Source organism: Myxocyprinus asiaticus, chromosome 33 (genome assembly GCF_019703515.2).
Source record: "Myxocyprinus asiaticus isolate MX2 ecotype Aquarium Trade chromosome 33, UBuf_Myxa_2, whole genome shotgun sequence".
NCBI classification, from domain to species: Eukaryota; Metazoa; Chordata; class Actinopteri; order Cypriniformes; family Catostomidae; genus Myxocyprinus; species Myxocyprinus asiaticus.
The window spans coordinates 23,521,005-23,546,113 of record NC_059376.1 but is presented as its reverse complement, the minus strand read 5'-3'; the positions used below and the strand labels follow the sequence as shown (position 1 = coordinate 23,546,113).

Here is a 25,109-nt window from a genome sequence, read left to right as displayed (position 1 = left end):
ACACTTTTATTCCCAGCCAGTGCTGAGAAACCACACACAATAGCCAGAAAATAAGTAAATGATGTAGAAAATCCTTCTTAATGATTAATTAATTTATATATCAATTTGCATATATATCAAATCCATGTTTTTTAACAGATGTAATGTCAATTGCAGTCTTTGTACTCCATGATTTAACTGTCATCTAAGCTTTATGTGTGGAAAAACTGTAACATCTAAGAACGAAAAACAACATCAGTGAAACTACTGTTACAGAGATGGCCACTTACATAAAAGACCAGAGAAACATTAAAAGCATGAAAATGTGTGTATCAGGTAACTATTATCAGAATGATGTGCGAGACCCGGTTGCGGAGTTCTGGGTCAGTATGTTTCCTAGAAAATAATTTTAAATTAAAAACTATGCACCCCTGTTTCATTCATTGATAAAAAAACAAAAAAAACAATTAACTTCTGATGTGTGGTGATGATGCTCTGATTTTGGTTTTTCAGACAGCATAGGTTGTTACTGATAATAAAAAAAATAAAAAAAGTGATTTTTGTTAACAGAAATTTTGTGTATATTGTCAAGGCCTCAGACAGCTCGGCCAAGGACTGTCTGATGAACTGTACAGTAGGGCCTATATGTTACACTAAGATGGCGAGGTAAAAGCCCATTGGCTAGCCGCTTTGTAATTCCAGAAGTGGTGTGCATAGATTTTTATCAAACAGTCCTTAGGGAAACAAAGTTTTGTTTAATAAGTATTTGCATTAGTTTGATGTCTTTGGCTATAGAACTTCAGTAAGAGAGCTTTGGAAACCTATGAGTGGCCTTGTCTCTCTCTCTTTTTTTCTTTTTTTCTGATTTTCTCCCCTTTTTCTCCCCAATTTGGAATGCCCAATTCCCAATGCGCTCCAAGTCCTTGTGGCGGTGTAGTGACTCACCTCAATCCGTGTGACGGAGGACGAATCTCAGTTGCCTCTGCGTCTGAGACCATCAACCCGTGCATCTTATCACGTGGCTTGTTGAGCGTGTTACCACGGAGACATAGCGTGTGTGGAGGCTTCACACTATTCTCCGCGGCATCCACGCACAACTTGCCACGTGCCCCACCGAGAGCGAACCACATTATGGCGACCATGAGGAGGTTAACCCATGTGACTCTACCCTCCCTAGCAACCAGGCCAATTTGGTTGCTTAGGAGACCTGGCTGGAGTCACTCAGCACGCCCTGGATTTGAACTTGCGACTCCAGGTGTGGTAGTCAGCGTCTTTACTTGCTGAGCTACCCAGGCCCCAGTGGCCTTGTCTCTTAAAGTATGCCTACGAATACCTCAGGCACAACTGTGAAAATGGCAGAGTGGTGGTAGATACAATTTACAGCTACGTGTAGTAGCAATGCCGAGGCAAAGTATGAAATGTAGTAGTTGTAACATGGACAAGTTGTCACAAGGCCTATATTTCATCAGCTACTGTACCTGTGTAAGTTTTGAGACAAAAGTCCAAAATATTTTTTCTCTAGCAAGTTTTGTAAGTTGGTTTGAAAGTGTTCATAACCCTCTTAAATTAGAATATTTTTTATGAATTCAATCCTGCAGTAATATCATCATATTTTGGCTATAGCTGTTGGGTAAACAATTAAACACCTTGCACCAAAAAAACATTAAAGTTTCATGAATTTTGCTTAAAAAAAGCTTATAGCTTACAATAGGCTGTTTAATAACAGGTTCCATTGTGACGAATAATGTGACATGCTATATTGGGGCATGTCATCAAAAATGGTCAATGTGTGTTCAGTGAAGTGTATCTTATTTTTTACTTTTAATAATGATGGATATCAATTGCTTTTTGTAGGCAAGACTATATCATATGTGCTTAAATAGAAAATGACTTATTTAAATTAGATTACCCTGGGAAATATTTACTGAGGAAAATGTGTGACAACTAGCCCCGGTTTTGCCTACGATGCACTTTCTGATACAAGCAAGAAAAAAACTAAATAAAAATGGTTAAAACTATGCAGCCTAATAATAGTCTACAGTAAAACTGAAACTAAATTGAAAACCCAAAATGCAAAAAAAAAAAAAAAAATAATAATAATAATAATAACCCTGCACACAGTCACAGAGTAGCCTACTTCCTAAAAGTTAATACACTGTGTAATCTGGAAAACATTCTAATGAAACATTATTCATCATCTCAAGATGAGTTGACCTCTGACACAGTTCAAATATTATCACGCTTTGCAGACACATTTTCTTTAGTTAATAAAGTACACTTTTAGTGCTTACTCTAACCTTCGTGAACCAGAAAACTTTGCTCTTCATCAATCCTGGCGCTGAAGACCTACCCACATTGTAGACTAAAGTCGAGGGGTCTGTGTACACACAGGGAGTTAACGAGTAAGCCAATAGTTAATCTTCTCCCGCTGTGCTAAAATATAATAAAGCAAAAGTAATAAAGTTGGAGACCAAGCACCAGTCTTCAGAGCCGCAGCGGTGCAAAGACAAGGAAGCCACAAGGAAACGCTTTTTGTACCGCTATGGACCCTGCAAAGTTTTCCAGGAAACTCTGGTGCATGCGCCAACAGCTCATTCTGATCCTCACGCCGCTGGTGTTGCTCCCTGTGCTCTTCGTTGTGCCGCCAAAGGTAAAAACCAAAATATATACACACACAGTATATACTGTATGTTAAATTCACTCACGGGCTGCTATGGCCTTTTGAACTCCTTGAGCTTTTGAGGAAGTATCATATGGGCAAATATTCGTTAAACCTACTTGATTTTGCCACCTGAGTAAAGTTATCTGTCTGAAAATACTGCCAGAGTCATCCTAAGAGAAATTCCAGATAAGATTTGTTTCATTAGTCTTGATATTTACACTCAAAAAATATATATTTTAGCCTATTTTTAAGATTTACGCATTTCATTTTTTTTTAAACAAAGTTCCATCAAATTTAGTTGTGTAATATTTTGCAAAATTAAATTAATAAAATGTAAAATATGTATTTTTTATTTGATTTGATTAAAAATTACTCTATTCAATTTGTTGGGATTTTGTTATGAAACTGAAATGTGTATATGTTATTATTTTATTGAGTGTACACTGACTATGGTATACAATACAGATGTATACTATATGATGCTAGGTTAAAATATGTAATTCCACTTTACATAATTAAAATTTTACCTCTTTATGAATACATGTATTGCTCTGAGAGCGTTTTAGTTTTTTTTTTTTTTTTTTTTTGCTGAATTTTTACACATTTCTCTCGGGAAAGGAATTTTCCTTTAGCCAGTCATGATATTCTTCATTAACTCGGCCCTTAAATGGATAGTTCACCCAAAATTTCTGGCTTCATTTACTCATCCTTATGTTGTTCCAAACCTGTATGACTTACTGCCTTCTGTGAAATGCAAAATAAGAGGTTTTGAAGCCTCAGTCAGCATTCCATTTTCATTGCATCTTTTGCCCCCCAATACACTGAAAGTGAATAGTGACTGAGGCTGTCATTCTGCCAAACTTCTTTTGTGTTGCACAAAAAGTAAAGGTTTGGAACAACATGAGAGTGAGTAAATGATAATAGAATTGTAATTTTTTTGGGTTAACTATCTCTTTAATACATACATGCATCTTGTCATCCACTCAACCAAGCTTCTAGCCATCCATGCATTCACTTCTCTATCCTTCCTGTCTGTTTCTTTCAGGAAGGAAAATGTTTGTATGTAGTGTTGCTTATGGCATTGTACTGGTGCACTGAAGCGCTCCCACTGGCAGTGACTGCCATGCTTCCTGTGTGCCTCTTCCCCACTATGGGAATCCTACCTTCTAAGAAGGTATGTCCACAGTATTTCCTTGAGACTAACTTCCTGTTCCTGAGCGGCTTAGTGATGGCATCCGCAATAGAGGAGTGGGGTCTCCATCGCCGCATTGCCCTCAAAGTGCTGAAAATCGTGGGAGTGAAACCGGCATGGTGAGAAGGTTCAAATTAAGAGGCTCTGTGTTTTAATTGTTCTTTTATAATAACATTTCTCATTTTATGATTCACGATCATCTTTATCTCCAAACTCAGGTGTTATTAATTGTAATTTAGGGCATTCTGTGCATACATGATCTATTTTAAACATAAGTCTACAGCAGGTGTCTGGAGGTGTGCGTGTGCTGGTGGTAAAATGATGCATGATGAAGTCGTCAATTCTGTCACTACAAAGTCAGCTTTCACATCTGACAAATAATTAACAAAACAGCAAATTTTTCTTTTATTCTGCCAAAAAAGGTTTTCTGCAGTGTATATTTAAAGCTTTGTTAGCCAAATGTTTTTATCATAAAATTAATCTGAGATTACCAGCAGATATTCCCAAACAAAAGGTTTATTTAGGGATAGTTCAGCTAAGAATGAAAATTCTGTCATTATTTACTCTCATGTTCTTTTAAACCTGTATGACTTTCTTTTCTCCATAGAACACAAAAGAAGATGTTCAGCAGGATTTTAGCTTCACTTGTATGGAAAAAAGATGCAATGAAAGTTAATAGTGAATGAAGCTAACATTCTGCCTAACATCTTACTTAATCATTTGAAAAATATACTTAACAAAGTTACAGTAGGCTATGTCACTGATTTCTGTGTGTCCTGAATTACCATGCACAGTTGGCTTATTTTATACAGTCACATTGTATTGGCATTGTAGCTTTATGAATGTTCAAATAGTTTCCTAGATTTTGGTGGTTGTAACTGTCTTGTTTTTGTTTCCATTTCAGGCTGATTTTAGGGATGATGGTCACTTCCTCTTTTCTGTCAATGTGGTTAAGTAATACAGCCACAACAGCCATGATGCTTCCTATTGCTAATGCCATACTGGAAAGTCTGTTTGGGAATCTGGAGGCTTTAAAAGAGAACTGCAAGGTCAAGAGTGACCCAGAGGGTGGGTGCAGTGAGAAAATGAATGAGCTCTTAAAGGTGCACTCAGTTGGGGGCCTGGGTAGCCCAGCGAGTAAAGTTCACGAGTTCGATCCCAGGGCGTACTGAGTGACTCTAGCCAGGTCTCCCAAGCAACCAAATTGGCCCAGTTGCTAGGGAGGGTAGAGTCATATGGGGTAACCTCCTCGTGGTCGCTATAATGTGGTTCGCTCGCGGTGGGGCTCATGGTGAGTTGTACATAAATGCTGCAGTGGTTGGCGTGAAGCCTCCACACACACTTTGTCTCCACGGTTACGTGCTCAACAAGCCACTTGAAAAGATGCGCGGGTTAACGGTCTCAGACGCGGAGGCAACTGAGATTCGTCCTCTGCCACCCGGATTGAGGCGAGTCACTATGCCACCATGAGGACTTAGAGCGCATTGGGAATTCCAAATTGGGGAGAAAAAGGGGAGTTATTTCGTTTTTAGAAATGTTGTTTTTGGGCAATTAATTCATGAGTAAAAGTGTCCAATGACAGGGTGGTTACGGAGATTAAACATGTAGTATTCGGCTTGTCATGTGATTCTATCATGGCAGCCCCCATGAGGGGACCCTCTCCATGTATAAATAAAAGAGCTTTTATAAGGATACTGATATGACTGGATTCTTCTTGTCATGTGAGTGGTCATGATTTTATACATATGTTGAAAAATAACTATTCATTTCTTTAGGAGTAACATTTTTTGAATGTGGAAAAAGTTAATGAGGGCACCTTTAAGTTTCTTGTATTTGTTGCGAAATCAACCTGCACACATGAAAACATAATGTAATAGACAAACTGAACTGAGAACTTTGAACTATACATTTTTTTCCAAAACAGCACTTTTGTTGTCAGTCAATATTCTTTTAATGTAAAGAGATGGAAAAGCTTTTCTTTTTCTTATTAAAATCTCAGACACACATCTATTAAAAGTAATGTTTATGTTTAATTCAGTTAAAAAAAAAAAATATTATAAGAGGTATTTATAATAAAAATTTGCATTGCAGGTGATTCCCAGGTGAAGATGTACGTACTACCTTCTGAAAAACAGATCTTGACAACAGATGACAAGTGAGCATGCAGACTTCAACTGTGAATGATACATCATCAGTATAGTGTAATAATTTAATTATCTGAAGTATTTATTATAGTTTATTTTTTATTGATGCACAATGACACTGTATACACATTTTATCAACATTATAATCTTATAGATTGTCACTGTGGATTAAATTGCAAAAGATGTCATTTTGAGACAGCCAGGCATGCTGTCTAAACTCTAGCAGACTCTTAAGTGTTAGAGCTCCATGTTAAACTTTCATCATCCTTACAGCTCCTAAATGAAAACATCCCATTCATTACTGAAAGTTTTTGTCCCATCTGTAACCTCACAGGTCTGTCTGGACAGACAGATCAGAGAAAAAGAATTTGGAAGAGATCAGAAAAGAGGCAGAATACCAGATAAGAGTGTGGAAAGGATTTCTGATCTGTATACCTTATGCTGCAAGCATTGGAGGAACGGCGACCCTCACCGGCACTGCCCCTAACTTGATCCTGGTGGGTCAGCTGAAGAGGTATTCACCCCAGACTATGCAGAAACTCATTTGCATGTCTAGATGATTTTAGTTCCTCTGTGAAAAGCAAAACAGCAATATAATCTTTAATACCTAATTTTGCCCATTAAGTCATTAAGTTATAAATTACACAGTACGTTTTAGAGACATGCCAAGTACTTTGCTATGAAGAAAGGCAGTGTTATTAAAATTTCATAATCTTCTTGGCATCTCCCACTCTGCTGTTATGCTCCATCCTTACAAAAATGTACCATGTTTCTGCCAAATATACAGTATTAGTTATTGTTGATTCTGTAAAACCATAACACATTAATATGGAATCTTCTTCAAACAGTGTAAGAAGCTTTCTGTCATTTTGGTTTATTTTATTTTTTATTTTTTTTATGACATTGGTGAAAATAAAACATGTGTCTAGCTTGGGGAGGATGAGGCCTATTCTTAGGACCACTGGGACTTTTACGTTGCGATATTGTTTTCATGACCGTTCTTAAAAACTTAGTCAATGGGTATGACTCTTAAATGGCTCCTAAAAGTCCATGCTTTTGTCATCAGTTACATCATTAGCAGCTTGATTACAGTCCCTGTAGGATTTAGTGATACCAATTATTCATGTCAATGACAGGTGACACTGTTGTGCTGCGTTTCCCCACATGTAGATGGCTTCAATCATCATCTTAAATGATCTTTTTCAAAGCTATTGTTCACCCAAAAATGATGAAATTCTCTCATCATTTACTCACCCTCATGTCATCCCATATGTGTGTGACTTTCTTTCTTCTGCTGAATACAAACATAGATTTTTAGAAGAATATCTCCCCTCTCTTGGCCAGAACTTTGAAGCACCAAAAAGGACATAAAGTCAGCAGTAATCCATAGGATAACAGTGGTTTAATCCATGTCTTTTGAAATGATTTGATAGGTGTGGGTGAGAAACAGGTCAATATTTTAGTTCCTTTTTACTATACATTCTCCTCACTGACCAGTAAATGGTGATATACACTAAGAATTTGAATCCCCAAAACAAAAGTAGAATGTGAAAGTCAGAGTGGAGATTTATAGCAAAAATCTGACTTAAATATTGATCTGTTTCTCACCCACACCTATCATATCACTTCTGAACACATGGATTAAACCAATGGAGTTGTATGGTTTACTTTATGATTCCTTTATGTGCTTTTTGAACCTTCAAAGTTTTGGTCAGCATTCATTTGAATTGTTTGGACCTACAGAGCTGAGATATTCTTGAAATCTAAAAATCTTTGTGTTCAGCAGAAAAAATGAAAGTCATGCACATCTAGGATGGCATGATGGTGAGTAAACAATGAGAACATTTTAATTTTTGAGTGAACTGTTCCTTTAATGAAAACACATGTAAAAGGCTAGAATCTTTAAGCTTCGGTTCAAAGAACTAAAACAGTGCTTTTCAAATTAGAGATTTTAGCTTTAATTCATTGCTAATAAGAATAACATTTATTTTCTCAGTACCAATGGATGAAGTTTATTTTTTCAGTCATCTAAACTTTTGCATTTTTAGATGATCTTTAAGACATTTATAAACTGTATTCCTCATGTGCATCATTGTTGATTCCCCACAATTTTAGGTTTTACTGTCCTTGTGAGGATATTTGATCACAATGTGGACAAAATCTGACCCACGAACACGTGCACACAGAAAGAGAGAGGTGAAATTAGGTTTATTTTTAAGAGAGGGACCGACTGTTAAAAGATTTGTTCTGCATTTATTTGTTTGTGCATAGTCTGTGAAAACTCCAAAGCAGTCATTTTAAAGAAAAAAACTGGGGCATTTGAGGTAAAAGAAGTTGTTTAGTCAAGTAATTAGGTCACCACTATCAACGGGCAAAAAAGGAACATAGTTTGCCCTCCACCCAGGATTACCTCGGAATTTAGCTGGCTGAGAGCCCAGCTGTATTACAACACATTTTACCAAGCAAGCTGAGTAATTCTGATTTCTGGAATAATTGTTTTTAGTAGTTGTTAAATAAGAAGCAGAGACATTTAATGAGATGCTGCACCAAACCATAAACCTCTGAAATCATGGCACTTGGGAACACAAGAACTGCGATGCATCAATTGAAATTCACAAAATTATTTACATTTATATTTATGCTTTTGGCACACACTTTCTTAGCATAGTGATTTACAAAAATGTGCTCACAGTTATATCAAGTAACAGGTGACATCAGATAGAAAGAGAGGACTGTACTGATCTGTGATGCAAAGGGTTGGTTAACTTTCATAATTTGTTTCAGTTGCAGAATGGGGTCTGAAATGTTAGTGAAGTGGAAAAAAGTCTCTCCAGTAAGAATAAAAAAGTAGCTGGTGAGTCTAACTATGTTCATTAGCTACCATTCGGGTATAAAGCGAAAGAACTTCCTCAGTCTGAATGTAGAGCACCTATTGTGTGGAAAGACTGAAGAGCTAGTATAGCAGTGGATGCAGTTGACCGCAGTACTTCAACTATGCTACTGTACTGTATATGGTTTAATCATGACTTGCAAAGGATGAATTGTAGGCCACAAATATAGACAGCCGAAAAAATAAATAATAATAATTATATGTTACTTAGTTTTTTCCCATTAATTTCTTTCTTTATTATTATTATTATTATTATTATTATTATTATTATTATTTTGCTTTAATCCAATGGTTGGATAAGTATGAACCCTGAGACCCCCGACTGAACTGAGTGGATGCCTTTATGTTTGGGTTGCACACACAATTCAGCATGTCATAAAGTGAGAGGTCAAATGTATCAGTGCTATGGTTCATTTGTGTTGCCACAACCTTTAGACATCGATTCTCTATGAAACAATCATAAGTTGAGCTGTACTTCTCATATTGAACCTTATCCAATGAGAGATTCCTGTTCGTGTGGAAAATCTGACAGTGTTTCTTTGTTATTTTCTTGTTTCTTAATTCAGCTGAGGTCCAAATGTTTGTTCAGCTGCTGGGATCCATTAAATGCTTTGCAGTATAATACACAACCAGTCAAAAGTTTTGACACAACTGACTGATTTATGTTTCTCATAATCTGAATATAAATTTCTTTACAAGAAAAACATTTAAATAATAATAATAAAAAAGTTTTCATTAATGAGTTGGATTATATGGTGAAGGAAAAGCAGCAAGGCCTTCTCCAATACTTTTTAAAAAGCATCCCACAATACCTCATAAAGTTGGTTGAGTGATGTCAGTTTTGATTGCCTTATTATTCCACAATCTAGAAAATTGTAATAATAAAGAATGAGTAGGTTTGTCTTAACTTTGGACTGGTAGTGTGTCTGTGTTTTAGTCTCAGAGGATACACAGTTCTTTATAGGCACTGTCAGTTTGTGGAAACATTTCCTTCAGTAGCTCATTTGGCTTTACGCTCAAATCATTTACTGAATTTCCTCACTTATGTCTAATTGGCAAAGACTTCTCGTCTCATAATGACAAGACAAAAATGACAGAAGTAGAGCTGAGGTCATAAAGGCTAGCTTTACAGTTTATGTGATCACCAATACTTTTTCTGCTTTAAGAATTTTAAAGAAACTAGAATTAGATTTAATTAGAATGTAAAAATAATATGGCTCTGAATTAAAAGATTGCCCAAGTTACCCAGTCACCACGAAACAGCGGACACAGAATTATTACTCCTTTTGTTACTTAGTAAAATCAAATTCAAAATATCAGTTTCCATGTCTCTAAACTGCCTTATCTTAAAGCTGTGATAACACAGACAAAAAGTGATTAACATTTGTTTATGTAAATAATATGTATTTGTTGTAAGCCATAATAAATCAGGTTCTACGCAACTTGTTTTAAGGTAACGTTTTATAATTTGATGAGAGAATGAACTTTACTATGTGAAAAAATAAATTAATGTATGTTTTCAATGCAATGTCTCGCATGTGTTTGTCTGTAGCTACTTCCCTGAATGTGACCTCATCAATTTCGGCTCATGGTTTGTCTTCGCCTTCCCGCTCATGCTCCTCTTCCTTATCCTGGGCTGGATCTGGATTGCTTTCCTCTATGGGGGGCTCAATACACGGTACACACCCCCAATCTTAGTACACATTCTCATGCACTGGAAGATACTGTACATACATCCTCGTGCATACATCTAAAAAATGTTTTTGTTTGTACACAGACTATGTATAAGTAAACACGATGAACGTGCAGCTGCAGAAGCTAAAGCCAAAACTGTTATTGATGAAGACTACAAAAAACTGGGGCCAATAAAGTAAGCCATGGTACAATTTATCCTGTTTACCAACACACACACTTATTTTTTTCACCTTCCTTCAATATAAAAAGAGAAAATGTGTAGTTGTAAACTTAAAGATCTGTTTCTACTGTACCTGATCTGACCCTAAAAAAAAAAAAAAAAAAAAAAAAAAGAGCCTTTTTTTTTTTTTTTTTTTAAGTAATTTTTTTAGGTTACCAGGCAAAACATTTTCTACAATGCTCTATTGTTCCTTTCCATCAGCAATTCCATTAAAATCATTTTTAATTCCTCTCCTCCAATCTTAATAGATTTGCAGAAGGATCCATCGCTTTCTTCTTCATTCTTTTTGCTATCCTTCTGTTCACCCGAGATCCAAAGTTTGTAACAGGATGGTCCATTTTCTTCACCAAAGGGTAAGACACATCTCAGTGACAGAAAGGTAATGAGCAATGTTGAAGACACTGAAAACACATTAATGTCCTGTCACATTTAAAAAGTAAAAGTAAAAGTTTAATGTTTTGGGTAATGCAATATGAATCCAATACCAAAACTGTCAGACTGAACATAAAAATAAATAAAAAAATAAAAATAAACAGAATGTGAATATTTTGTTTAAGTCATATATTTATATATTGTGAAACAAGCTCTTTTCAGTCTTTGTTATAAAGCTTCTTCATTTTGGCAACCTAATTTTCCTAAACAATAATCAGTATAATTTGTCTGTCTAACTTGAGGTGACATTGCTTGTACAGTATTCTGCATTTGTATTTGAATGCTGGTTGCCATACTGTTTTTCAGTATCTAATGTTGATGGTAACACATCGTATTTCAAAAAGTATGCCTATATAATACAAAATGACACTTGTTTGTTAATTCACGTTATTGCTGAAGGTCAAACGAGCAATACATTTTCAAAGAAATATCTGCTAAATTAAACCTGTGGCATATGGAATTGGTCTATTCTTTGTGCTGAAAATGTATGCAATTAGCAGTGTTTAGATGAATTATTATCATTCTGAAAAATAAAATGAATTTTTTTTTTTTTAAATGCCTCTTATATCAATGTTCCATTCCAGTATATATGGAAATTTTCATTTTTGAAAAGTTTGAAAGGTTTTAATAAATGTACAATGTCAGTACATTATTACATTAAGATTTGAAGGATTTCACTTACAAGGAAGAAAATTAATTTAACATATTTACATATGTAAAAGAGAATCCAGCAATAAGCCTCCTCTCCTCTCCTCTCCTCTCCTCTCCTCTCCTCTCCACTCTTACTTTTCTTTTTCTGTGGTCCATCACACTAATGCTTAAAGACAGAGAGGTTCAAGAATATGGACTAGTTGACATGCTCTCCATAGAGCTGAACTTTCTCTGTCTGCAGGATGTCAGTTTACCTCAGGTCATGCCTGAGTTACCAAGATAAGCCCACAACTTATAGCAAAGAAACAAAGAGAGCAGGAACATGATTCATTTGTGCTCAACAAGATATGAGGGTGATTCAGCACCTGTAGATGAAAGGAACATGTTTAAAAGCACGCTGTCTTGGAACAGTAAGAGATGATAAATTGGTTGCTAGGGTTGTGGACATTACATTGATTCAGTGCTACATATTAATGTGCTTAATGTAAAATCAAGATTGCTTGTTGCATTAATGTTAAGGATTTTTTGAATGCAAAATGTCATCAACTTTTTTCATTTTCAAAGCATCTTTTATTTCACTGTAAATGATGTAAACAATGTATAAATAATTAAAGGTGACTTGTGCCATTTCAATGTTAAAACACTGTCTCCAACTTAAAAGGCATAGTTTACCCAAAAGTAAATGTCATCATTTACTCAATCTCATGCTGTTCCAAACCTGTATTAATTTTGTTCTTCCGTGGAATACATAACGAGGTGTTTAGTAAAATGTTGGTCACCATTAACTTTCATTGTATGGAAAAAGATGTACTGAACCAACGGGGTAAGTGAAAGAGACAGAATTCTCATTTTGGGTGAACTATCCTTCTAATAAAAAAGGTAAGAGAAAACCTGCTGGAAAACAGTCATTATTTTAGCAGTTCTGTTTGGCGATGCTAGTGGCACAGGGTGCAGAAAATATGCTCTTTACTGTTAAATTATTTTTTCTAATTGTAAATTAACTGACAAATTGTTGATAACCAGTCAACTTGCTCATCAAATCTGGCACATAGCTTTCAACCTTTCAACCAAATTTGAAGCTATTATGAATAATGCAACATGATGTGTTCTCAGGGGCTTTACTCAATGCAAGAATTCCTAGCAAAACACTTTGTTTCAAAACAACAGAACAGCTAGTTCTATTATTGTGTTAAGAGTTGAAGCTCATATGACATAGCATGTACTGTGGTCCACTTTACTAATTAGAGCTTAAATTAGCAATGTGACTTGGTTTATACCTGTTTCTCTGTGCATCTGTATGTTTATCTCTCTCTCTGCTTTGCTGTCTCTCCAGCTATGTATCTGATGCTGTTACTGGAGTCATTATCATCTCCTTCCTCTTTTTCTTTCCATCCCAGCGTCCATCTAGCCGCTGGTGGTTCGATCCGAGAGGTCAGTAAACAGTTCATTGATCTCATTTTGTGTGGTCTTATGAGAGTTGAAAATGAACCATGGAGTATGAAATGAGCTAATAAACTTTAAATTGTGTGAAGACTGAAGAAATCAACATAATCTATACATATAATAAACCAGGAGGCAAATGACAGACACATCCTAACTCTAGAGTCCTATCTCATCTTATTAGTAACCATGGTGATTTCAGAACCATAACCTGGATTTGTCAGATCTTTAAGGAATAGTTCACCCAAAAATTACAATTCTCTCATCATTTACTCACCCTTATGCCATCCAAGATGTGTGTGACTTTCTTTTATCTGATGAATTCAAATGAAGATTTTTAGAATAATTTCTCATATTTTTTGGTCCATACAGTGCAAGTGAATGGGTGCCAAAATTGTGAAGCTCAAAAAACCACACAAGTCAGCATAAAAGAAATCCATAAGACTCCAGTGGTTAAATCAATATCTTCAGCAGTTATATGATAAGTGTGGGTGAGAAACAGGTCACTTTCACATTCTTCTTCTTTTGTTTTGGTGATTCTACAAGCATATGGCCCCTACTGGGCAGGGAGAAGAATTTCTTGCAAATAAGGACTTAAATATTGATCAGTTTCTCATCCATACCAATCATATCACTTCTGAAAATATGGATTAAAACACTGGAGTAGTATGGATTACTTTTATGATGCTTTTGTGTGTTTTTGTAGCGTCAAAATTTTGGCACCCATTCACTTGCATTGTTTGAACCTACAGAGCTGAAATATTCTTCTAAAAATCTTAATTTGTGTTCGGCAAATTAAGAAAGTCATACACATGTGGGATGGCATGAGGGTGAGTAAATGATGAGATAATTTTAAGTTTTAGGTGAACTATCCCTTTAAGACTTAAAATAGGACATTTCATTAATGCATCCCCTGACCTCTACCAATATTAGGCTAAATATTGTAAAGTGGGACATTTTTTGTTTGTTTTTTTGGCAGACACCAATGTTGTCAGTACACACTTTTACCTCAGTAACCTTCCAAAAGTACAGTTTATTCTGGCAGCCGAATAGGTTTATAGATCATGTGTGAATGTGGTTAATGTTGAATAAGATGAGGAATATTAATGATTCAGATTAGTGTGTCTGAGAGAGATCCAGCAGAGAACACTAATTGTTGGGCCACTGTGCAGAGATTATAATAATCTCACAGAAATCTCACCACCACTCACTATGTCTAACTATTTTTAAATTCTACTTTATTTGTAAGATCTCTTTATTCTGCTTCTATCTTGCACAAGCTTCTCATTTTACATCACATGTACACCACAGCAATATTGTCATGGCAGTATTCCGTGTGTAAAGGGTTAAATATGGCTTGAGCTATGTTGGTGTCTAGATCCTGCCTGTAACATTTTAAGCTCTCTCTAGGTCACAAAAACCATCTGCCTTACATCAATCAAATGAATCAAAAGTCAGACTTAATTTTCTCTGCTGCCAGATGCAATATTTTTACTTCCAGTTCCAAATCAATTTTCTTTCCTAGTGCAGTTCAGAAGATGCAGTCAAAAGTCAAACAGTGAAACACAAAGCATTTCAGAATTGTTTCGCCCAAAAAATTATGAATTTAAGATTTTTTTTTTATTAATTATTAAAAAACAAAATGCTGAGCAAGCTGAGAATGGAATCAACTTCAACTGAGTGTAGTGTTTCGTATTTATAAACATTTACATACATATACTACGCGGTTCAAAAGTACACTTCCGAAAATGCTTCTATTTTTAAATTGTATTCGTTTAATACATTTTTTCATTACAAATTGTATTTTCAGCATAAAAATTTTAGTAAAAAGTTACATTTAAATATGAACATGAATTTCTTAGTATTAGGTATATCCCAAGTTTGCTGTAATGACAGTACACACTCAAGCTAGTATAGACTCCACAAATTTGTGCAAAACCTGATGATTTGTGTTATCCAGCATGATTTGAAAGTGTTTCAAAGTAAATCTTGTATGATTTTTCAAAATGTAAAAAAGACATTGAACATTCAATTTTTTTTATTTTCAATGTGGACAGACATTTGAAATCACTGTAAACATCCTTGTATTTATTAACCTACTATCTAATCTTTCTCACACCTAAGATTTTTGCTTTATCAGCTGCAGAGACAGTCAGTCCTGTTAGAGGTTCTTGGGGTCATAATTTATTTTCATTTCTATCTCTGCCTCTCCAGCTTCAAATACTCCATATGTGCCCTTGTTGTCATGGAGAAAAGCTCAGGAGTGTGTGCCATGGAATATTATTTTGCTTTTGGGTGGTGGATTTGCAATGGCCAAAGGCTGTGAGGTACGTCATTATCTGTTAAGTTAAAACTGGTATGCATCAGAACCAAAGAGGTTGGTATGGCTCTCACAGACCCAACACTCAACAGTACAGTATTTAATTATTATGTATTAATATATAGGTATAGACAAAATTTCATAAGTCAGCCATTTACACTGGCGGCCAAAAGTTTAGAATGATGTACAGATTTTGCTCTTATGAAATTGGTACTTTTATTCAAAAAAGTGGCATTCAGGACATTAATAACAAGAACAATTACTATTACAATTTGAAAAAAATTGAAAACTACTTCAGAGTTCTGGTGATTTGCTCTGGTGTTGAGCAGGTAGAATTCAATGAAGCTGTCAGCTGAGGACATGTGAGGCATCTATTTCTCAAACTAGATTCTCTGATGTACTTATCCTCTTGTTTAGTTAAGTACACATCTCTTTCTGTCCTTGTTAGAGCCAGTTGTCCTTTGTCTTTGAAGACTGTAGTGTACACCTTTGTATGAAATCTTCAGTTTTTTTTTTTTTGGCAATTTCAAGCATTGTATAGCCTTCATTCCTCAAAACAATGATTGACTGATGAGTTTCTAGAGAAAGCTGTTTCTTTTTTGCCATTTTTGACCCAATATTGACCTTAAGACATGCCAGTCGATTGCATACTGTGGCAACTCAAAAACAAACACAAAGACAATATTAAGCTTCATTTAACGAACCAAATAGCTTTCAGCTATTTTATAATGGCAAGTGATTTTCTAGTACCAAATTAGCAATTTAGCATGATTACTCAAGGATAAGGTGTTGGCTGCTGGAAATGGGGTCTGTCTAGATTTGATCAAAAATGATTTTTTCAAATAGTGATGGTGCTGTTTTTTACATCAGTAATGTCCTGACTATACTTTGTGATTAGTTGAATGCCACTTTGGTGAATTAAAGTACCAATTTCCTTCTGAAACAGCAAAATCTGTACATTATCCCAAACTTTTGGCTGCCAGTGTACATTTGAAAAACTTCAAAATGGCATAACTTTTGTTTTGAACCTTTGAAGCATTTTGTAATTATTATTTTAAATAATTAATATTTAAATCAACATACAGGGATGCAAACTCATGAAAGAAAAAAGACTTCAGACAATCACAGGTCCACAAACATGTTATCCCAGGATAGATGAAAGTAAAGCTTATTAATGGCACAATTTTGCAATAAATAAAGGACATCTTTTTGTGGAGCACTTCTGTTTAACACATGACAATAAAAAAACTGAGTACATGCTAGTCATTAAGTAAATTAATCAATTACAATAATATGCACATGCACACTTTTATTTTTACTTTGTGCTTGTGCATCGTGGGATTTTGATTTATTCAAGTGGCTCGGGTCTTTTAACTACGTTAACCAAAATTCGTTCAGATTTATTTACTGATTCAACCATTTCTGGTGATGACAGGAGGTGGTGACAAATGAGCGTCTTGTGTGAAAGGAGTGATGTCATCGAATCAACAAACAAAAAACATTTGTACGTCTACAAATCTACCAAGATTCTTCAGTAGTGTTTAAACATTATAAAAACAAAGCAAATCTATAATTTCCCTTTAATTTGTGAATTGCTTATCAAAAGACAACACTAATACTAGTCTAATAATTATGAGTTTTAAAACGTCTGTACATTTTTGTGTATTAAAATGTGCGTCTACAAAGACAACAGTAATAGTCTAATGATTTGTATGAGTCTCAATAACGAACGTTTTATATTAAATTATTCTGACGTCACACCGTAGGAAACCCCATTTCCGGGTTCTTACAAGCAGCAGATTTCAATGGTGGAAATAGGCAGCGCTGCAGTTTAAATAATCTTTTAAGCTTAATAGAATGTAAAAATGTATTTTAATGTTAATAAAAGTTATTATAAAGGAATATCTATGGTTTACAGTGAAGAAAGTATGTGGGTTCTTTTCTGAAATATCGGCAAAACAAGTTTAAACTTGGTTCAATGAGCCTGTATGATTATGTCGGACATGTAACAGATTGATGAATACACATCCTCACATGTTTAACACACTTCTAAAGCCTAAGAAATGTGACATATAAAAATAAAAACTACCACTAGACATGCAATATGTGTCTTTACTGCTTAAATTATTAACCCACATACATTAAATAATAATATTCTTCAGTATGATCATATTCCATATCAAAACTTAATAACAGCTGTTTCGATTGAACAATATTATTTACTGCATTCAAAATAAATGCAAAGACATCGTTTTCACAGTATGACATTATTTTTATTCACTTATCCTTTCACAGACAGTAGTCCATGTTCTGCGGTTGTGGAGACGGGATCTGTTCCTCCCATTATATTGTATATGGTGGTCTTGATATAATCGTTAGATCATTTGACCTCATATCTGTCACAGCTACAGCACTTTGGAAATTAAAACAGCCATTTGCGATCAGAGTTTGCGTGATTTCTTCGTAAAAAAGTTAATATACATAAACAGCTGCTGCGGGTCAATTGTGTCTAATAGAACATACGTGATAACAATGACGGTGATCCATGAAGTATCATCATTTATGTAAAATCCTGAGATTTACCTGATGCAGCGATCTGGTGGAAATTTAAAGAAGCCCTAATCTCCAATAATCTGTGGAAAACGGGGTGTTTCAACCCCCAAAATAACACTTTTTGGGCAGTTTCAGCGCAATTTGAGTGAAGCGCCCATAGACAGCAGTTCTTTTCTGGGCAACCAAAAGAACCAGGAAAGGGCAGGGTGGAGCATTTTTTCTGAAATCGTGCCTTTTATGTAAATTTGGATAGTGCCTCATAAAGGGCGTACATCAGTGCTGCACAGAAATTTTTCCCAGAACATTCTCGCGACCCGGTAGCAATTCTTCCACGGCCCGGTACTGGGTCGTCACCCGGGGGTTGGGGATCTCTGGTCTAATCAATGCATCCATTCATTTTTAGAAAGTTGCTTGTACTACAAGGATTGTTTCAGTTCATGAAACTCAAATTTGATTGGCTGGATGGCTACTCAATCAGAGAATTCTGAAACATTCTGTATTCCAAATCCCTTTGGAATCGTTATGGCTTTAGCTTGAAAAAGTGCAGGGGACATGTCCCCACGGCTGTTATGCCCTCGTGTTTGTCCGTTCAAAGCAAGACGGAAAGAATATTCCACTAGGTGATGCTAGGGGTGCAGAAATTACACATTTCAGTGTTAAACCCTGATGTGGATTCTTTGTAAAGTGATACATGTGTTTTTGTTTTGGAATAGGAGTCAGGGTTAGCAGTGTGGATAGGAAGCCACTTGGAGCCTCTCGCCCAGGTTCCTTCTGCTGTCGCAGTCATGCTCATCACAGCCTTCATTGCCTGCTTCACTGAGTTTGCCAGTAACACAGCCACCATCATCATCTTCCTTCCCGTCATCGCTGAACTGGTATGGACACACGCACAGTGGCATCACAGCTTGTGTTTTTAATGTTATATGTGAGCTTAGAGTAATAAATATGCCATGATATAAACCATGAAAGAAACGTCCTCTCACTTTCAACTGCTTTTATTTCCAGCAAACTTAACATGTGTAAATATTTGTATGACCATAAAAAGATTCAACAACTGAGACATAAACTGAACAATTTTCACAGACATGTGACAAACAGAAATGGAATAATGTGTCCCTGAACAAAGGGGGAGTCAGTCAGTATCTGGTGTGGCCATCAGCTGCATTAAGTACTGCAGTGCATCTCCTCCTCATGGACTGCACCAGATTTTCCAGTTCTTGCTGTGAGATGTTACCGCACTCTTCCACCAAGGCATTTCCATGTTCCCGGACATCTGGGGGGAATGGCCCTAGCCCTCACCCTCCGATCCAACAGGTCCCAGACGTGATCAATAGGATTGAGATCCGGGCTCTTCGCTGGCCATGGCAGAACACTGACATTCCTGTCTTGCAGAAAATCATGCACAGAATGAGCAGTATGGTTGGTGGCATTGTCATGCTGGAGGACTTTTCGCAGTGCTGTCTGGTCCAGCGAAGGTGGGTTTGTGCCCATAGGTGACGTTGTTACCAGTGATGTCTGATATTGGCCTTCCTTACAACAGGCCTGTGAGCCCTCAGTCCAGCCTCTCTCCGCCTATTGCGGACAGTCTGAGCACTGATGGAGGGACTGTGTTTTCCTGGTGTAACTCGGGCAGTTGTTGTGGCCATCCTGTATCTGTCCCGCAGGTGTGATGTTCAGATATACCGATCCTGTGCAGGTGTTGTTACACATGGTCTGCCACTGCGAGTACGATCAACTGTCCTTCCTGTCTCCCTGTAGCGCTGTCTTAGGTGTCTCACATTACGGACATTGCAATTTATTGCCCTGGCCACATCTGCAGCCTTCATGCCTCCCTGCAGCATGCCTATGGCACGTTCACACAGGTGAGCAGGCACCTTAGGCATATTTCTTCTGGTGTTTTTCAGAGTCAGTAGAAAGGTCTCTTTAGTGTCCTAAGTTATTTTAACTGTGACCTTAACTGCCTACTGTCTGTAAACTGTTAGTGTCATAATGACTGTTCCACAGGTGCATTAATGGTTTATGGTTCATTGAACAAGCATGGAAAACATTGTTTAAACCCTTTCCAATAAAGAGTTTATTTGGATTTTACAAAATTACAAAATTGTATCAAAATACAGTATCCTGAAAAAGGGACATTTCTTTTTTTGCTGAGTTTGTTTTATAATGTGAACAATGAAAACAAATTGAAACATGACACTGTAAAAAGTGATAAGATGCAATTGATACCTTGAGGTTCAATCTACCTTGAGATCTAAGCCTTAAAAATTACTTTCGTTGGTGTGACCGGCTAATACAGTGATGCTGATTCAGTCATAATGAATCATATTTTTGACTTTAATAAAACCAGCTAATTTAGTGTTACCTGACTTTTTTTTTTTTAACACAACATTAGATCCACCAAACAGTAGTAAAAGATTCTCAAGAGGAAACATTTACATTGAATTTAAAGCATTAAATCTAGTGCCTGTTTAGGGCTTTACTGGTTGTTTAGATCAGTGTTACTATCAGAAATAATTAATAATTATTTCTGTAGGTACTAATTAATATTTAAATTAATCAATTGAATCTAACTCATTAAAACCTCATATGGGGCTCCAGTAAATGTAGTGTGCTACGTTTAGGAGCAAGTTTGGTTATTAGCAATAATTAATATTTATCAAAGATAATTATTAATTATTAAAATCAATAGAACATTGACGAGAATCAATGTTAGCTTTTTTTTAATCCTTTAAATCAACAATTATCAAAGATAATCATTAATTGTTAACATCGATGAAACATTAAAATTAACACTAGCTTATTGATTATTCAAATTCAACAATCAAAGATAATTATCAATTATCAAAAATCAATAGAATATTAATAAGGATTAACATTGACGGGGCACCACCCTGGAATTAGGGACTAATAACCAGATAGTAAAACAGTCTCAATATTAGATTGTTTCCTTAGGAAAATCGACATCCGAAGAATATCGATTTTCGGGAAAAAAACAATGAATGAAGGTTTGAATCCGAGCACTGACATCCCGTCAGCATGACACAGGCGTATGCAAAACAAAGATTATATAAACAAAGTTTATTTATGCAGTAATATCAATTAATAATTAATACAATGCAGTCAATAAACTTCTGACTTCCAACTACAAACTAAACAGTGATATGATTAGATATGGAAATAAAATAATCCTATAACACATCAGGTGTGTGTGTGTGTGTGTGTGGTTAGTACACGAGAAAGAGAGAGAGTGAGAGAGAGAAGTGACAGCCCTAAAGCCGATTTTGCGATAGTGGGAGAGAAAGCAGCACTCAGTTTATCACTCAGAGATGCGGTTTTACGAGCGGGGCTCGTAAAAGTCCCTTGTTATTTGACTCTTTAATGGATGAACTCAGTTGCTGTCTCACCTGCGATGGCGAAATTGCACAACAATCCAATTTGGTTGGACCACAATACAGCAAAACAAATTGGTGATAATTAATACCCTGAGTATTAATAATGAGCGGACATGGCGGTCCGTAAACTGTACAAGCAAAAACCTTGCTACACAAGAATAACACACTATAATGTTCTATCTCTGCCCAGACGTAAACCTCTTACTTGAATCGCATGAGGACACAGGTAGAATGTGTGTTCCTCCATCCTCTAACTCTGACCCGGTTCCTTGAGGCTTGGGTGATGACGGGAGGCCGTTTCCACACTCTGTCGGCGGGCGGTATGGCTGTTGATTCTCGGCGGGCTGGCGGAGAACTCAGAAATGTCGACTTGATTGAAGATGGAAGAGAAATCTTTAATCTCTTCACTTCTGTAGGCAAACGGATGAAGATGCGAATTGCTCGGCGGTCTCCTTCGGATCCGTTAGAGTGTTCGGTTGAACACAGAGTAATCTCAACTCGTCCAGTGAGATGGAGATTGTATGGCTACAGTTTCAAGTTGGACGTTACTTCCTTGTGCCACGAGGTTGCACAGGAGAGCAGCAAAGAGCTGCGTCCACACGCTGCAAACAAAGTCGCTGGAAGCAACTCATGAAAAAATTTCAGAGGTATTTCAACTCCTGATGATGTCATGTTTGAGGGACATTCTGTTGTGTGCCTCATCCAATAGGAGTTGAGAGTTCGATCCTTTAGTGAGCAAGGCTTCATGGATTTGTAGTCTGTTTTGGACTCCCTTTGTTTGATTTTGGCGCGATTTTTATCAGTAAGATTTATGACATGGAATGTGGGGGCTTGAGTTAGGTTTTTACAACTGTTAGGCCTGCCTTTGTCTTCTATCTGAATACATGAGGCCCAACACCTGTTTAAAGTCTTTGTTGATTTGTGTATATTTTAGGCCATCCGTGTGAAAGTCAATCCACTGTACTTCATGATCCCAGCAACAATGGGTTGCTCTTATGCTTTCATGCTTCCTGTGTCAACACCCCCCAACTCAATCGCCTTTGCCTCTGGACACCTGATGGTCAAAGATATGGTGAGAAGAGCAGCCAACCACAAAACATATGAAAAATCATTAATTCAGAGCACACAGATGTTATTTCTTCCATTCCTTATAAATACAAGACACATAGTCAAGTGAGTTTAAGGTGCACTCAGCAATATTTATGTTTGTGTTCGCTGACACCTATCGGCGTAGATACAGTCATACGCGAAAACAGATTATGTCAGATTGTAAAAATGCACTATTCGCAGCCAGCCATTTTATTCTGCGAGTGAACACATCCAATTATAGGGGGCTATTCAGATAAAGCGAGTTAAATTCGGCTGGACATGGTGGCACTCATGAATGTCTGCACACACTGTATATAGAATAAAACAACTTTTTCCTGATTTGACATAAGACTTTATCTCATGTGAGGGTATTTTAAAAATATTTTTTCAATAATATTCTACTACAATTTCTTTGTTTAAATGTTTTTAAAAAAATGCATAGTGTTGGGGTTTGCAGGTAAACAACTATTAATTAGATTCATGTTGGGGTTTCACAGGTGAAGACTGGGTTTGTGATGAACATCCTGGGAATTATGTGTGTGTTTCTGGCCATGAACACATGGGGTCTTCAAATGTTCAATCTACACATGTACCCTGACTGGGCAAGACCTTTAAATGCTACCTCAGCAACTGTGCCTACACATACCATACCAGCTACGAATATGACGTGCTAGAGAACACATGCCTACACACATGCAAACCAGCATATGGACATGTACACGGGGACTAAAAACGGTTCAAGGAATGAAAACCGAAAACGAACAATTTCTTCTGCAGAACGTAACCGAAAATGGGAACAAAGTGATTTTAAATTGTTTCAAATTGAAAACATTATTTTTAAATGCTTGTAACCGGTTATAACCGGTTAATTTCGTTCTGATAATTTTTCATGAAGCCAAAGGTTTATCACAGTAATTTTTTGGAACTACAACACTTCATGTTGCCAGAAAAATTAAAAATGTGCTTTGATTTAGAAGGAAACTGGTGCATCACACATTTCTTTGCCTAATTGCCCATTGTGGTTGTCGCATTCTGTTAATGAAGACCTTTTTTAACAACTATGTATAATTACCACATATACTGTACATGCATGGCTAATTCAAATACAGGGAAAACATTATTAGAAAGTACATTTCTCAGTTGTTTCCAAGTCTTCACTTAATTATTGTTAGATATGATGAATTGATACAGTTTTGATACTGCTGTGTTTTGACTGAGAAACAGATCTTTAATTATTTTTAATTGTTAATTAACTGTATGCTTGTTATGATTTCTGTGCTGATAATTCCACCACACAGGGGAAAAAATAGCTTATTTTGGTGAGGAATGTGGCTTATTTTGGGCCTGTTTTTCCAGACCATGTTGCTTGTTTCTCTTGCGAGATCTGGCAAAACTGCAATTGGTATTTCACCCACCCTTTAGGAGTACTGTCATTTTAAAAAGAACATTATTAACTGTTCTTTTATTTTGTTCTAACCAGTTACCATTTTGAAAGAAGGCTGCGGAACATCTGAACCAGAACAAAAAAATACAGTTTCTGCTCAGAACGAACCAAAATGAAAAACGTTTAATTTTTAGTCCCTGCATGTTCATGCATACGCACACACTATTCTTGTGAAGTGAATAAAATCCATGTATATAAGACCAAGTTTATGATACTTTCAGTCCAGATTCTGTATATACTGTAGATATAAGACTGAAACCAAATGGAAAATGAACTGACGAAATTACCACTGTAGATGGAGCAACATACTTTCATGACCTCACTTCCTGTTCAGCACTGCCCTCTTGTGCATTGAAGGAAACTAACGGGTGATGTTTAAGAAGTATATTAAGTTCATATATGTAGTTTAAAGCTGGTCTTTAAATCTTAAAATCTTTTAAGGAATCCTAAGCATCTTCTTGTAGATTGTAAATTTGTTCTATTAATGTAATTTGTATAATGTTAATTTGTGTGCAGTTGTTTTCTTCCAGTAATTAATCTCCAATATTTCCATGTCAAATTTTTATCATCTTGTGTCTATTATCTATAAATCTTAATTAAAGGTTTGATCCAACAAAACTACGCTGAGTTATTGGCAAACCCCTAATTAGACCAAGTCATATATTTAACATGCATTTTTATTGTTACACTCGCACCCACACAAACACAGAACACAGAAACACATTTCAAAGAACAACAAATACAAATCAAAAAAGATCATTCAGGTAAATAATCAATCCATACAAAGGAGATATGATGTCATTGTTCCCTGTACAGAACAGTATAAATTCATTAGAAAGGACTGTGGTAAAAATGAAAATGTACAGATGAAGAAAAAAACAAAAAACAAAAAAAACAAAAAAAAAAAACCGGCCAATATGCCTTTTTTTTATTTTTATTTTTTTTAATAAGAAGTGTATGTGTCCAAGTTCTATGAAAACCATTTGATTTGAAACCAGCAAGCACA

At 36.1% G+C, this 25,109-nt stretch overlaps 1 protein-coding gene across 1 annotated transcript; it reads left to right on the top strand.

The window, feature by feature from the left end:
- Positions 1 to 2,377: 2,377 nt before the first annotated feature.
- Positions 2,378 to 24,969, top strand: LOC127424249 (Na(+)/dicarboxylate cotransporter 3-like). Its single transcript, XM_051669256.1, has 13 exons — positions 2,378 to 2,629; positions 3,687 to 3,952; positions 4,738 to 4,901; positions 5,925 to 5,988; positions 6,312 to 6,491; positions 10,420 to 10,545; positions 10,645 to 10,737; positions 11,031 to 11,135; positions 13,199 to 13,296; positions 15,520 to 15,632; positions 18,892 to 19,053; positions 22,505 to 22,642; positions 23,157 to 24,969. Exons 1-13 carry the CDS (start codon positions 2,522 to 2,524, stop codon positions 23,331 to 23,333), a joined length of 1,794 nt encoding a protein of 597 aa, XP_051525216.1. The 5' UTR covers positions 2,378 to 2,521; the 3' UTR covers positions 23,334 to 24,969.
- The last annotated feature ends 140 nt before the right edge of the window (positions 24,970 to 25,109 follow it).